This window comes from Diadema antillarum, unplaced genomic scaffold (genome assembly GCF_040938485.1).
Source record: "Diadema antillarum isolate AM-2024a unplaced genomic scaffold, OU_Dant_1.0 seq00001865_RagTag, whole genome shotgun sequence".
Taxonomy (NCBI): Eukaryota; Metazoa; Echinodermata; class Echinoidea; order Diadematoida; family Diadematidae; genus Diadema; species Diadema antillarum.
Window position 1 is genome coordinate 1 of NW_027272535.1, and position 14,696 is coordinate 14,696.

Sequence of the window (14,696 nt, forward strand, 5' to 3'; positions counted from 1 at the left end):
CGACGGCAAAGGCGCAGACGTTTTTGTTTTGACATATTGACTTTTTTCAGAAATGCTGCTTTAATACAGAAACCATGTGTGTGTGTGTGTGTGCGTGCGTGTGTGTGTGTGTGTATGTGTGTGTGTGTATATATATATATATGTGTGTGTGTGTGTGTGTATGTGGTGTGTGTGTCTGTTGAATATCCACTTTGCGTCGCAACCCAGTTATTCTGCGTTTAGGAGATGGTGCCAGCACGCCAGCCAAATTGCCCATTGAAGTGTTACAAATATGTCAATTAATTGAAATGTGACTGTACCTATAGTGAGGTAGGAAAATCTTTGAAGTGGGCTTTCGGTGCTCAGGAAAGTGAACGTTTCAAAACCGCTCATATACGTGAGGGTGAGTCAGTTAAAAATAAAGTCCCATCATTTTGAAGTTGTCTTGTTTGAAGTATGAACATTTAATCAGGGGTTTCGTGATATGTCTTGGTAGAATTATCCTTCCAGCATTTCCGGTACCCTTTTCATTTGGATCTCTGCATGCATGACTGAATAACGGACAATCTTAAAGATTGTAAAATGCAACCAGTAAACGTAATAACAATTTGATGTAGAAAATTAGTCAGTATTTTTTCCCCGGGCCCGGGGGGGGGGGGGGGGAGGAGGGATTATTTTGATTGACTTACCCCCTTGCCCGACGTAGTCCCATGTATTACGTGAGCATTCGTAGAATTTCAGTCCATCCTCCTTGTATTCCAGTGTAGGCGTGGATGGATCCAGGAACGTCCAAGCCGAAAGATAGACGGCACAAACGGCGAGCAGAATACCGATGCGCGCGTATAGATTGTTGTCCGTGATGCGGACGGGCTTGGCGCTGCGCACAGTGAAAACTTTTGTGATTCTGCAATCGTCGCAAACACATCGAAAAAAACAAACAAACAATGTAGCAAAGACAACAACTTACCTAGCCATCGACACGCACACATCAGGATACTTCAACTTCGCTCAATGCTCATTCTAAGGTTGTGTATATGAAATACCCTCAATCTAAATACTAGTAAGTGGAACTCACATAAAAAACAACAAAACAGCATTTTAAGCTGATGTTCCAAGCCATTCTCCTTGTCTCCTTATTTTCTGTTGTTTTTACTACTTATAAGTCGAATTTCTCCTAGTTTACAACTGTTTCAGTCCCAAGAGATTTTTATTCAAGCCTAAATGTATCCTGAAGAACAAAAAGGAAGATACATTTCATAAAAGGAAGCACATGAAATGGAATTGTTAATGCTTTTATTTTTACAGCTGAGACGCATTCGAAATTTTATCTTGCTTTCAGGAAAGCCAAATAAACAGCTTTCGATACCATGTGTATACCTAGCAATATGCTGTTATTGCGGGATTTCATTCTTAACTGATTAAGTTGAAGATAAAGATTGGTATCTCTTTTCATAATCACACCGGGTGAGTTGGACAAAAATCAATGAAAATGCTATATTGGGCACACTGGCGTAGCCAGGGGGGGGGGGGGGGGGGGGGGCGATGGGGGCGATCGCCCCCCCTAAGATTTGGACCGGGGATTTGGGAGGCGGAAAAAAAAATGCGTGTATACTGTATGCATGCACATGAAGCGGGTCTCCTTTGCAACCTTTCATCAAATAAGATATTTTTTTTTGAATATTTCACTCAAAGTGTGCACCAGATCGTTGAATTTCAATTCAAAATATGCAAAATCTCTCGTGCTTGGGAGGGGGATACCCCCTCCCAAACCCTCCCCCTCTGTGCCTCTTTCCCTAGCTTAGTACACTTTTTAGATTTACAAAAAATTATGAATAATTCTGAGTGCACAAGACTTATCACTTATATTCCGAAAACTCAAGGGGTATTTCCCCTTTTAATCGACCCTTTCCTCCCTCAGCCCCCCCATCAGTTTTGTGTGTGTGTGTGTGTGTGTGTGTGTGTGATTTCCCAAATGTTGATTCCATCAAATATGCGTAGACGAGATATCTCAATTTCAACCTTAAAAAGGCAAAAGCTCCAAGGGTGGGGAAGGGTGGGGATAACACTCGCCCACACCTTCTCCCTGCCCGCCCGCCCCCCCCCCCCCCTTCCGCCATGCATAGAAGTAGACTGTGGCTATACCCAGATCGCTGTATTTCAATTCTAAAAACGCAAAAGCTCCGCGAGCGGGAGGAGGAATCCCCCTTCCCCTAAGCTCTACCTCACTAGACTTTATACATACACACAGATGGTGCACATTCGGAATAAGAGCTAAATTCCGTGATTTTATCACTTCGGTGAAAAAGTATTGCACCAAAAATTTGCAACAGATCGCTGAATTTCAGGTCAAAACGCAAAATCACCTTCGTGTGGGAGGGGATATGCCCCCATCTACACCCTCGTGTGATTGCTTTTTCTGTTTGACTGCTGAACGGACAGTGTTCATGATATTCAGTGTAAGAATTAATACAAGAAGATTATTTAAATGATACCATTTTATAGGCAAATTGTTCAATAATAATCTACACTAAAATATACTGCAACTTTAAACAAGTGGGACTGTTTCAACTCGTTAAAACACGCAAAAGCATGCATCAAATTGCACCATTTTGAACATCAAAATGCAAAAAGTTCTCACCGTGGGAGGGGAGACACCCCCTCCCACACCCACCCCTCCCCTCCCCTCGCTCTCTCCGCTCTCTCGGGTTCAGTCGCGTTCATGATATTTAGTGAACAGAATTAATACAAGAAGCGTATTCAAATTATAGCATTTTATAGGCAAATTGTTCAATGATAATCTACATCAAAATATACTGCTACCTTAAACAAGTGGGACTGTTTCACGTCGATAAAACGCGCAAAAACATCCATCAAATTGCACCATTTGCAACATCAAAATGCAAAAAGTTCTCACCGTGGGAGGGGGACACCCCCTCCCACACCCTCCCCTCCCCCCTCGCTCGCTCCGCTCGCTCGGGTTCAGTCGCGTTCAAGATATTCAGTGAAAAGAAGTAATACAAGAAGTGTATTTAAATTGTACCATATTATAGGCAAATTGTTCAATGATAATCTACATCAAAATATACTGCAACCTTAAACAAGTGGGACTGTTTCAACTCGTTAAAACACGCAAAAACATGCATCAAATTGCACCATTTGCAACATCAAAATGCAAAAAGTTCTCACCGTGGGAGGGGGACATCCCCCTCCCACACCCTCCCCTCCCCCTTCACTCGCTCCGCTCGCTCGGGTTCTGTCACGTTCATGATATTCAGTGAAAAGAATTAATACAAGAAGTGTATTTAACTTATACCATTTTATAGGCAAATTGTTGAATAATAATCTACACTAAAATATACTGCTACCTTAAACAAGTGGGACTGTTTCACGTCGATAAAACGCGCAAAAACATGCATCTAATTGCACCATTTGCAACATCAAAATGCAAAAAGTTCTCACCGTGGGAGGGGGACACCCCCCTCCCACACCCTCCCCTCCCCCTTCACTCGCTCCGCTCGCTCGGGTTCTGTCGCGTTCATGATATTCAGTGAAAAAAATTAATACAAGAAGTGTATTTAACTTATACCATTTTATAGGCAAATTGTTGAATAATAATCTACACTAAAATATACTGCTACCTTAAACAAGTGGGACTGTTTCACGTCGATAAAACGCGCAAAAACATGCATCTAATTGCACCATTTGCAACATCAAAATGCAAAAAGTTCTCACCGTGGGAGGGGGACACCCACTCCCACACCCTCCCCTCCCCCCTCGCTCGCTCCGCTCGCTCGGGTTCAGTCGCGTTCATGATATTCAGTGAAAAGAAGCAATACAAGAAGTGTATTTAAATTGTACCATATTATAGGCAAATTGTTCAATGATAATCTACATCAAGATATACTGCAACCTTAAACAAGTGGGACTGTTTCAACTCTTTAAAACACGCAAAAAACATGCATCAAATTGCACCATTTGCAACATCAAAATGCAAAAAGTTCTCACCGTGGGAGGGGGGACACCCCCCTCCCACATCCTCCCCTCCCCTTTCACTCGCTCCGCTCGCTCGGGTTCAGTCGCGTTCATGATATTCAGTGAAAAGAATTAATACAAGAAGTGTATTTAACTTATACCATTTTACAGCCAAATTGTTCAATAATAATCTATATCAAAATAAACTGCTACCTTAAACAAGTGGGACTGTTTCACGTCGATAAAACGCGCAAAAACATGCATCTAATTGCACCATTTGCAACATCAAAATGCAAAAAGTTCTCACCGTGGGAGGGGGACACCCCCTCCCACACCCTCCCCTCCCCCCTCGCTCGCTCCGCTCGCTCGGGTTCAGTCGCGTTCATGATATTCAGTGAAAAGAAGCAATACAAGAAGTGTATTTAAATTGTACCATATTATAGGCAAATTGTTCAATGATAATCTACATCAAAATATACTGCAACCTTAAACAAGTGGGACTGTTTCACGTCGATAAAACGCGCAAAAACATGCATCAAATTGCACCATTTGCAACATCAAAATGCAAAAAGTTCTTACCGTGGGAGGGGGACACCCCCTCCCACACCCTCCTCTCCCCCTTCGCTCGCTCCGCTCTCTCGGGTTCAGTCGCGTTCATGATATTCAGTGAAAAGAATTAATACAAGAAGCATATTTAAATTGTAGCATTTTATAGGCAAATTGTTCAATGATAATCTACATCAAAATATACTGCTACCTTTAACAAGTGGGACTGTTTCACGTCGATAAAACGCGCAAAAACATGCATCAAATTGCACCATTTACAACATCAAAATGCAAAAAGTTCTCACCGTGGGAGGGGGGACACCCCCCTCCCACACCCTCCCCCACCTCGCTCGCTCCGCTCGCTCGGGCTCGGTCGCTTCTCTCCATCGCAGACTAAGCGCCCCCCCTAAGATGAAATCCTGGCTACGCCGTTGATTGGGCAGGAATAGCACTGTAAAGCTCAAATAAGAAACAGCGCGGACAAACAAGTACGACATCGAAGCAAAGCACGATTTCTCAAGATCTGTTCATTTAATACGCCCATTTTGGTACCTATTGGATTTCATTCCGTCTGGACTCCAGACAATAGCAGACGTAATCAAAGAGAATGAGACGCAATTCATCGACGTGTGTACATTGTAACTATACGCTTTAGTAATAAGTACGAGGTTCGGTGAGGTACATGTATAAATTTTCTATGAACTTTGCACTACCAAGCTGCCAATATTACTAAGTTTCCTCCCAGTGAATGTGACTGGAATACGACAGCACATGAGGTCGTTGGGAGTATTACGCTTTCGTATCAAATAGAGCCAACAAGTCCGTCGCAGAATCGAAACACAATGGTAAGAAGAATACGATCATGCACCAAACTAGCTTTCTTTTTGTTTAACCACACGAAACATTCGACGTCAAGCGCGCTCGTTGCCATGGTGACGGCCGAAGTGGTGGACATTAATCAGTTAATTGCCTTACCTCCATGTCTTGTAGAGTAGGGCACCGTAAGCGAGACAAAAGCCGATATAGCGACACCAGTTCAGAACTTGACAGGTAATGATGTTGAGGCTTAGAACCACAGCCGCAATCGTCTAAAAGATACAAAGTCTTTAATAGTCAACGGTTCGTGCCATTCTTTTTCGGGTACACATGATATATAGAGGGGAGACATTCTTTCTGTTTCATGTTTTGTGTGCTTCTTTCAGTGTTAAGGGATATAACATATTTTTGAGTTGTGGGTTCGGGTTGTTTTTCTCATCAATCTTGATTTGTATACCACAAATAGTCTCTAAAAACAAAACTCGTACAGCCATAGAAAACATCTCTTTATAGCAGACACACAATTTCCCTACCATTCTTGTTTAATATCTATCAAAAAAGAAAAGTACATTTATTGCTGTAACCATTAACGTCATCACAAAGGTGCATGCCATAAATAGATTTTATGGCTACGAAGTGAAAGTAACAACTCTAAGAATATTCAAAATAGATTGTGTTTTCTCGGAATGTTATTCAATTCAATTCAATTCAATTCAAACATTACTCCGAAAGGTTCACGGTTTGAATTCAACAAACAAACAAACAAAATAGATGTGCACTTCACAACGAAACTTCGGAACTATAATCACTGAGCCTTCGGTATATCGCACCTTTCTTCCACTTTCGGATTAATGAACATTCGGTCTAAACGAGGCAGCTTCATGTGTGTGATATAACACTTTCTATGCCAATGCCTCAAATGTGCACAAAGTGAATACACAAATTTATTGACAGGAAATGAGTGTGGCACGCAGAAGGTTAAAGGAGCTGTTTTTGTCCATTACCTGACAGTAGCAAATCCCGGTACCCACGAGGATGACGTAGAGTAATCCGGGGCTCGCTGCTTTGAAAACCTGAAGACATGAAGACATAAACATGACAATGACATACTCAGGTGCAGGAGAAGGCAAAGGGGTTGTAAAGGATGATGTATATATGAAGAGTTTGTTCGCAAAAACCGATAAGTCCATTTTTGAAGATTTTGAAGTACGGTCTCTGTCATAAAGTAAAAAATAATACCTTTTAAATGATATATTCGTCACTACATATAAAGGTACATTTTTGAAGTTATGGTCAAAAAGAAACAAAAAAATTCTTATTATTCTCTTTATTTTTCTTGACCTTTAATCGCAAATATCTCCATTTGGCAAATATGGACTTACCGGTTTTTCGAACAAACTCTTCATATATATATATATATATATATATATATATATATACATACATACATACATACGTGTGTGTGTGTGTGTGTGTGTGTGTGTTTGTTTGTTTGTTTCACCTGCTCACCCTGTTCTCTCTCAGCCGGTATGTGTAAAAGGCCAAGACGAGGAGCATGACCATCCCAAGGGTGTTGACGGCGAGTAGACTCCATCGGAGGACGACGTTCGGCTCGGCAAAGCATGGACTAGCATCCACGCAGTCCTCGCACCCATCCAGGCAGGGAAAACAATCGAATGCACTGCATTAGAGGTGAAAGAGATTAAACAAATATTAGCTTGCACTCAAGACAAAAAAAAAAATCATGAGTCAAAATAATGTGTTTCAAAATGAATTGGTTAGGGTCCATGGTTGAAATGTGATTATGAGCGTTCATTGGCAAACCTAAATATCATGATCAAACGTAAACCTAGATGAACGTGATGAGTTAGGGCAAATTAAAACAAGATGGAAAATGTATGAGTGTGTGTGTGTGTGTGTGTGTGTCTGTGTGTCTGTGTGTCTGTGTGAATAACGTGTAATAAAAAAAAAGACAATTGAAATTACTGGGCACAGCTTATTTGGCATAGCACAGGCAAGAGTAAAAAATTAATGAGCGGAGCTGAAAAATACCGAAACACCTGATTGTACAAATCATTGAGTATTGAAAGTAGCTCGGGTTTGATGTTAATATAATGAATTTTTGTAAGGTAATTACATCATTGGGAAACATGCATCAAGCTGTCCCTATATAGCTACTTCGCCATGATTGCTCTTTCGAGTAATTAATTTTGTCTCAATGTTTTTCGCGTGTATGAGTTATATATATGTATGTATGTATGTATGTATGTATGTACGCGTGTGTGTGTGTGTGTGCATGTGTGTGTATATATATGTGTGTATGTGTGTGTGTATGTATGTAGTATGTATGTGTGTGTGTTCATGCTTGACAAACCATGGAACCCATCTCAAGGCCATCCATTGCTCCTAATGACTTTCAGCTTGATTACACGTATTTACATTAATGATGATTAAACCCTTGATAAAATTCCCGCTATATAAATTATGACGGATTTTCAGGTGACATCGAAAATAGACACCTTCACTCCCGATCGGTTCATCCATCAGCGATTTGTTACGTAACATCTCATTTACATTTGTTACGGACAAGTAGGAAAAATTAGGAAGGCTGTGTGAGACGAAAAACTTGCGTCTGTCCATTAAACCGTACAACACTCTCTTCGATACACAGATGGGTAATGATTGAAGTAATGCAATGAAACGATATCGGCACTCTTAAGAAATAACACACACATATTCTTCACAGAAAAAAAAAATGTACTAACTTTGAGATTGAGATGAAGAATTAGGCATAACAGAAAGGATATGCTATGAAAGCTGATTACGCGTGAATGGTAAGATGATTTTACATTATTTGAATACACAGATGAACATTTTATAAGAATTGCAGTTCAGTGGGTCCCTTCGTATTTTTTTTTTTTGGGGGGGGGGGGGTGAGGATAAGTGTTCATTTTTTTTTTTTTAGTGGGCCAGACTGATATCGGTCTTGTATAAACGATAATTTAAATTCCCTAGAATGTATCGTTACAGTTTCCTCCTTTAATTTAAGGCTCAGTTGACAATTTCAAAATGAAGTTGACTTGAATATGTATTCAATTTTCTGTGTGAGTGTGTGTGTGTGTGTTATCAAGCGTTATCACTTTACATATGTATATATACGCAGTGTAATTCCTCATGTCATTTTGTACGATGATCTTGGACTCACAGGCCACTATTTTTTTTTTTCACTCGATGGAAATTACAAGGTAAGATTGATTTAGAGCAAAAATGAGGCATCGGCACATAACTGTGTGCTGAATCACATGCCGCCTCGCGGTTGTCATCATTTTACACCCTCTTTTGTCTCGTTAGGTATTTGTCTCTTTTCTCTCTCTCTCTCTCTCTCTCCCTCTCTCTCTCTCTTTTCTCTCTTTCACTCTGCTCATGAATTGTGTATGGCATCCATTTTCACTCCAGGGGGAGGGGGGGGGGGGGGGGGGCTATTGAGTAATCGGTTCAAAATTACCGAACGAAAGCTAAGTGTATTAACGTCGGCGGTTTTATTTCTCTCTTTTTTTTGTCTTGTATGGAATATTAATTACATAAATTTCAGCATTTGTCGACTATTCAAAAGCCTTTCATCGAAACTATGTGCTTGTTGAAATTCCAATCTCTTTGGATTATTTTCAGATATAGATTAAAAATTATGTTTTGATCTTCATGTTTGTGTTTGTGTTTGTTTTGTTTGAAATTTTTAGCAGTAGAAAGCATAGTGAAGACTTTGATCGAAAAGAGGCTTAGGCGCCATTTTTCAAACATTCATTTTGAGGTGAGGTCATCAAAAACTTAAGATAGAGCAAGTTAAAACCTTTCTAATGATATTTCACATAAAAAGGAATATTCTGAAGTTATGGTTAAGAACATCCAAAACTTCTTATTTTCTTATCTGTTTGTGATTTTCGCAGGTTTAATCCCAAATACCTCAACTTTGCAAGAACGGAGTTGATTCGTTTTTCCATCAAACTCTTCGGTTCAGCTCCTTACCTGTCGTAGAGATTGTCCTCTCCGTAGACTTTCTTATTGTACTCGGCTTCTATGGCACTTCCGGAAAAGGCGCGATGGTCTTCGCTGTCGACGTCGAGCAGGTAAGTGGGAACGTCGTTGACCGGAAAATAGTAGCCCGGCTTACACTCGCAACGATAGGCACCACGCTGAAACCCCAGACCAGAGATGTGAGTGCACTACAACGGGATCAAACGGCAGACGACTAGTTAAACGGGCAGTAACTACAAAAACTCAAGTAAAGAAAAAAAAAAGAAAGGCAAGGAATATAAGAGAACAGGACAAAACAAGAGAAAGCAAAACAATGTACAGCAGCTTTGTCTCGCGATGCTACATGTACAAAGAGGGAGATCATCGAATTATATTGAATAGTTTAGTGACTCGGATGTCACTGCCTATTTGAAATATTAGCCATGATTCCCTACAATCAGGTATGAGTTGGCATACCCTGGTTACAAAAACACACACATGCTCACACTATTTTTGATAGATTATTATTTATAAATGTGACATGAGGCAAAATATGCAGCTTGGGTGATGTTTTCGTTGTTGTGACATCGACAGCGATCATCAGGAACAGTTTCAGAGCAATTTATGACTCCTGAATAACGCCGTTACTCCCCTGATCTGTCCCAATTTACTAATTCATCCATTAATTCATTCAGATAGACATTTATTACGTCTTCCACAAATTACGAGATGACACAGATCTACAGATCACACAATAGTATTAAACACAGATGTGAAAATCCCGTGCGTACAGACTAAATTTACAAAGTTAGGAGGGAATGCACCGAATAGGGTGCGTCATATTATATCCGTGCACTTATCTAACGATCTCTTTTCATATCTATCTATCTTATCTATCCATCCATCAATCTATCTACCTTATCTATCCATCCATCTATCTATTTATCTATTCATCTATCTATCTATCTATCTATCTATCTATCTATCTATCTATCTATCTTTATTTTTTCGGGGGCGGGGGAGGGGAAGCAGGGGAGGTGACTTCCCGCTATAACATCATTGATATTGATGCTGAGATGAGGTCTAACTCATCGCTTCTAAACCAAATTAATCCTTTTTGGCTCTAAATATCACTTGAATAAGTTGGATATTAATTCCATTTCTATTGTAGGTAACAATATCCCTCTGTCAAAGTCATGTCGCAATCTGGGTGTTAAGTTTGACTCTCACATGGCTATGTCTGATCAAATCACCAACATTTCTAAATCAGTCTGTTATCAATTGCGCAATATTGGTTCTATTCGCAAGTATTTGACTCGCTCTGCAACGGAAAAACTTGTTTATTCATTTCTTTCTTCATGCCTTGATTTCGGTAATGGTCTGTTTTTCAATCTACACGTCATCTACCAAACTCACAAATTGCCCAATATTACAAAAGCTACAAAATGCCGCTGCACGTATCGTTTCTTCGTCAAGTAAACGCAGTCATATCACCCCTATCCTAAAGAGTCTTCATTGGTTGCCTGTATAGGAGCGTCTAGGTTTAAAGGGATAGTACAGTATTGGTGGAGATGAGAATTGGGCTTTTAACTTTTTGCGAGATACCAAGAAAACACTTATGAAATAGTACAGAGCATACCATTTTTTAAGATAAAAATGAAATGAAATGAATGAAATGAAGAGGACTTCAAAGTTTATTTGATGAAAATCGGGTTTTGAATGACTGAAACATCCAAAAACAAAGCAAAACAAAGCGATCGTAAGAAAGTGTGGGTCCCACACTTATTAGAATCGCTCTGTTTTGGATATCTCAGCCATTTCAAAACCAGTTTTCTTCAAATAAACGTTGAATTCCTCATGGAATTACATGCTCTTTCATATTTCATAAGAGGTTTCTTATTATCTCACCCCAAAATGTTAGAAACCTGAAATTGGGTCTCAACCAAAACTATACGATCCCTTTAAGGTACCTTTTCTGGTTTATCGTGTTATCGAGGGAACAGCTCCTGATTACAATGTTTGTTGTTTCGTCAATACCAACCTACACGAACTCTTCGATCCTTAATAACTTCTGGTCTCTTACATATTCCGTTTTCTAGGAAATCTTGGGGGGGGGGGGGGGGGAAACGAGCTTTCGCTGACGCTGGACCAACGCTGCGGAATTCACTTCCTCGTGAGCTGAAAGACTCAAGCTCCATAACATTTTTTAGGAGTAATTTAAAATCCTATCTGTTTAGTAGTGCATTTTGAAGACAGACTTTCATGTCTTCTTTTTCATCTTCTTCTATTACAGTGGATGTACTTGTATTTTCAGTCTTTTTGCTTTGATGTAAAGCGCCTTGAGCATTTAAAGGTACTAGCCCACATTTGCAAACCCACGAAAATCAAAACTGCATAAAACAGGTCCAATATGACTTCAAGTACAAGTTATAACAGTAACATACCTCACCCGTTGCTCTTTGTCTATACCATTCGATAAAAGAGAAAAAAATCGTCGTTTTAAAATCAATTTTCAAACCGGGTCAACCCGACCCAAAATCGAATTACGAGCGCGGGCTAGCTACGTACTAACTGCGACCAGCCCCAACGTGCAGCGTTGGGGCTGTGCCGTTTTCGCATTCAGATCGAGGAGTTGTACAAAACGGGTGCCGTTTCGGCGCTATATTTCCTTAATTTTTCCACAAAAACTACTAGGAATACTTACATGGGTCGATTAGACCTAAATGATTAATTTCGGCGACTGTTTGATGCATTTCATTGCTTATGATGCAGAAAATGTTGTCTTATAACGCGAATATCTTCAGCTCACCGATGCTCACTGAAACTCGCAATCACTTGCACAGGCGCACAGCATGCATGAAGTGGAATGCATTGAGAGCATGCGTAATGCGTACTAATGGATATAGCAGCAAGTCTCTTCACTGTTGCACTAGGGCAGGCCGCTTATTACTCCTAAAAAAATGTCGAAAATTTTGCAGTTTCTAGATAAATGGGTGCGTACATGTAACTTACACATGTATCGCATGCAAGTAGTACGTACGTGGACCGGAGCTAGCGAGCGTTATACGCAGGCATACGGTGCATTTTCATTTATTTTTTATGAAAGTAATGGACTAATTGGAACGAAATTTTGCACAGGTGTTACTGCAATCATACCCAACTTCCATGCTAACTATGAGACCAATCTTTGATTGCTGCAGGTTTACAAATGTGGGCTAGTACCTTTAATCAGAGTGGAGAATGGCGCTATGGAAATTAAATGTATCATTATTATTATTATTATTATTATTATTATTATTAGTAGTAGTATAAGGAATTAAAACCGTATCGACCCGGTTCGAGCCGTAGAGACCCGCATTGACCCGCATCGTAATGCATGTCAATTCCTGATGGATTCCAGGGGCTATACGATACGGCGGTGACAAATTTTTGGTCATGTTCAAAATTTTCTCACGGATTTCAAATCCGTATTGATATCCGAATTGACCCGGTTAGAACCGCATTGACTCGCGTCGACCCGCTGTAACCCGCAGCGTAAAGTCGTATGGACCCTTGCCGTATGCCGCATTGTCTTCAATGCAACGGATGACGACAAGGTTTACATCCGGGTCGGTACGGGTCGAAGCGGGTTGGCACATGTCGATAGGGGTCGAAAAGGATTCAATTAAGGATTTAAAAAGCGAATTTTTATACGGCTCTCTCCGATTCGAACTGGGTCGATGCGGTTATAATTCCTTGTGTGACTGTAGCATAAATTACCCTCCATTCTGGGACTATTCCGGCTTATTTTCACCCGGATCAAATTCGTTTTGTCAAACGGCCGTGTGTGACTAGCATATGTAATCAGTCGCCAAATGTGCAAATTAGTTAAATAAGTGAAGAGTTCTTTATTTTAAATACTGAGGAAACGAGATATGGATAAACAGATTTACATATCATGACTTACAACTCTTGTTCTTGCCAGGAATGCCTTCCAATATATATTTTGGAACAAAGCGATCAGAAAAGACCTCGCCGTTCTTTAAGAGAGCCTGTCTGATGGAGAGTTTGTCATTCAAAACAACGGCCAAGTACGGTCCCCTCCTCAAGCTGAATACGGGGCCGTATCGTTTAGCGAGATCCCGGTACGTCTCGTGGCTCGGTCGTCCTCCAAAGCGGTAGCCTACAAGTGGTAAGGACCACGGACCAGGAGGCAATTTTTTTCTCCGACGAACAAGCCAGAGAGTCAGCATGAAACTGCACAGTCCGACGAGTAGACCCGTTGAAATAACTGACATGTTTCAATCTTTGGTATCCCTGTTCTGGCATAGAATCGGAAAGCTTGGATCCAAATGCAATCTCTAGCTACAAAATGGGCGTCGAAGCCTTTTCGTTCATCGTTATCAGCAAAAAGAGCGTAGAAACCTAAGAGCAAGGTCCGCAAGGAGCGTTAACACCTTGCCGAGAGGGACCGTTTTCCCGATTTTACACGTAAACGGACGTACTAGTACGCACTGGAGCTCAACGGTGGCCATTTTAGGATGCCAGTCTCTATAGACCGATTCGGGTTCGTTGAGGGCAGCAGACAATTTGTGGCACTGGGCACTGGCAAAGCCATTGGCTCAAATTTTCGCTATCGCCAATGACGTAAAAAGTACCCGGATGTGGCTTTTTCGTCAAGATGTAGTGCACTTGGTAGCAAGGGCACTTCCGGCGCGGAGCATAATTTGCACAACGCTAGCGTGCACGTGCGCGTACGTGGACCTTACCTATAGCGCAGCGCCGACCACGGATACTAGTACAGTAGACCGCTGTCATACCGCCAGAGCCAGCGAGTGGCCAGGCCTGTCATACTCGTACACTGTAGTTCCCGCCGGCGGCCGGCCTTGCATTTAGCATGCACCACTCATGCACTGCACGCAGCGCATAAGCTTACACATACCGGTACGGCGTACATCACAGATCAGTCATCTCTGCATACGCTGAAAATATTCACCCACCTGGATATACAGTATATCGTCATGGAATGCCCATTTTTTTTTTTTTTATTTGTTCTCTGTCGAAATGTCGCGAACACAATCGGGAACAGTGATCTCGAACTTATCCTGTCTCCGAAGCAATTTCTTCCAAGTAAGTACAAACTGTACGTACAATGTACGTAGGCACTAGGCCTACTACTACCTAGTGCCACTATAATACTACCACAACTAGTAAGTCGCGCGTGCACGTACTGCGCTGTGGAGTCACCCGCAAACTTCACCCAAGCGGCCACGTCACGTCTCGCATGCCAGTAAGGGTCCTATTTCTGCAGATTTTTTTCATCTATTGTCGTGCGAACAACACATGGCAGCTTCGCAGCAACAACCAATAGTCGTATTAACAGCAATTTCTTA

The 14,696-nt window shown here is 41.1% G+C and overlaps 1 protein-coding gene across 1 annotated transcript; it reads right to left on the reverse strand.

Moving 5' to 3' along the window:
• Positions 1-668: 668 nt before the first annotated feature.
• LOC139712840 (probable G-protein coupled receptor CG31760) lies at positions 669-14,121 on the reverse strand (the record flags this gene model as incomplete). Its single annotated transcript, XM_071624629.1, has 8 exons — positions 14,073-14,121; positions 13,271-13,486; positions 10,051-10,064; positions 9,337-9,533; positions 6,823-6,994; positions 6,318-6,386; positions 5,473-5,585; positions 669-883 (listed from the first exon to the last, which is right to left on the reverse strand). Coding segments are annotated over exons 1-8 (1,045 nt in total), but the record flags the coding sequence as incomplete, so codon positions are not given.
• Positions 14,122-14,696: the final 575 nt, after the last annotated feature.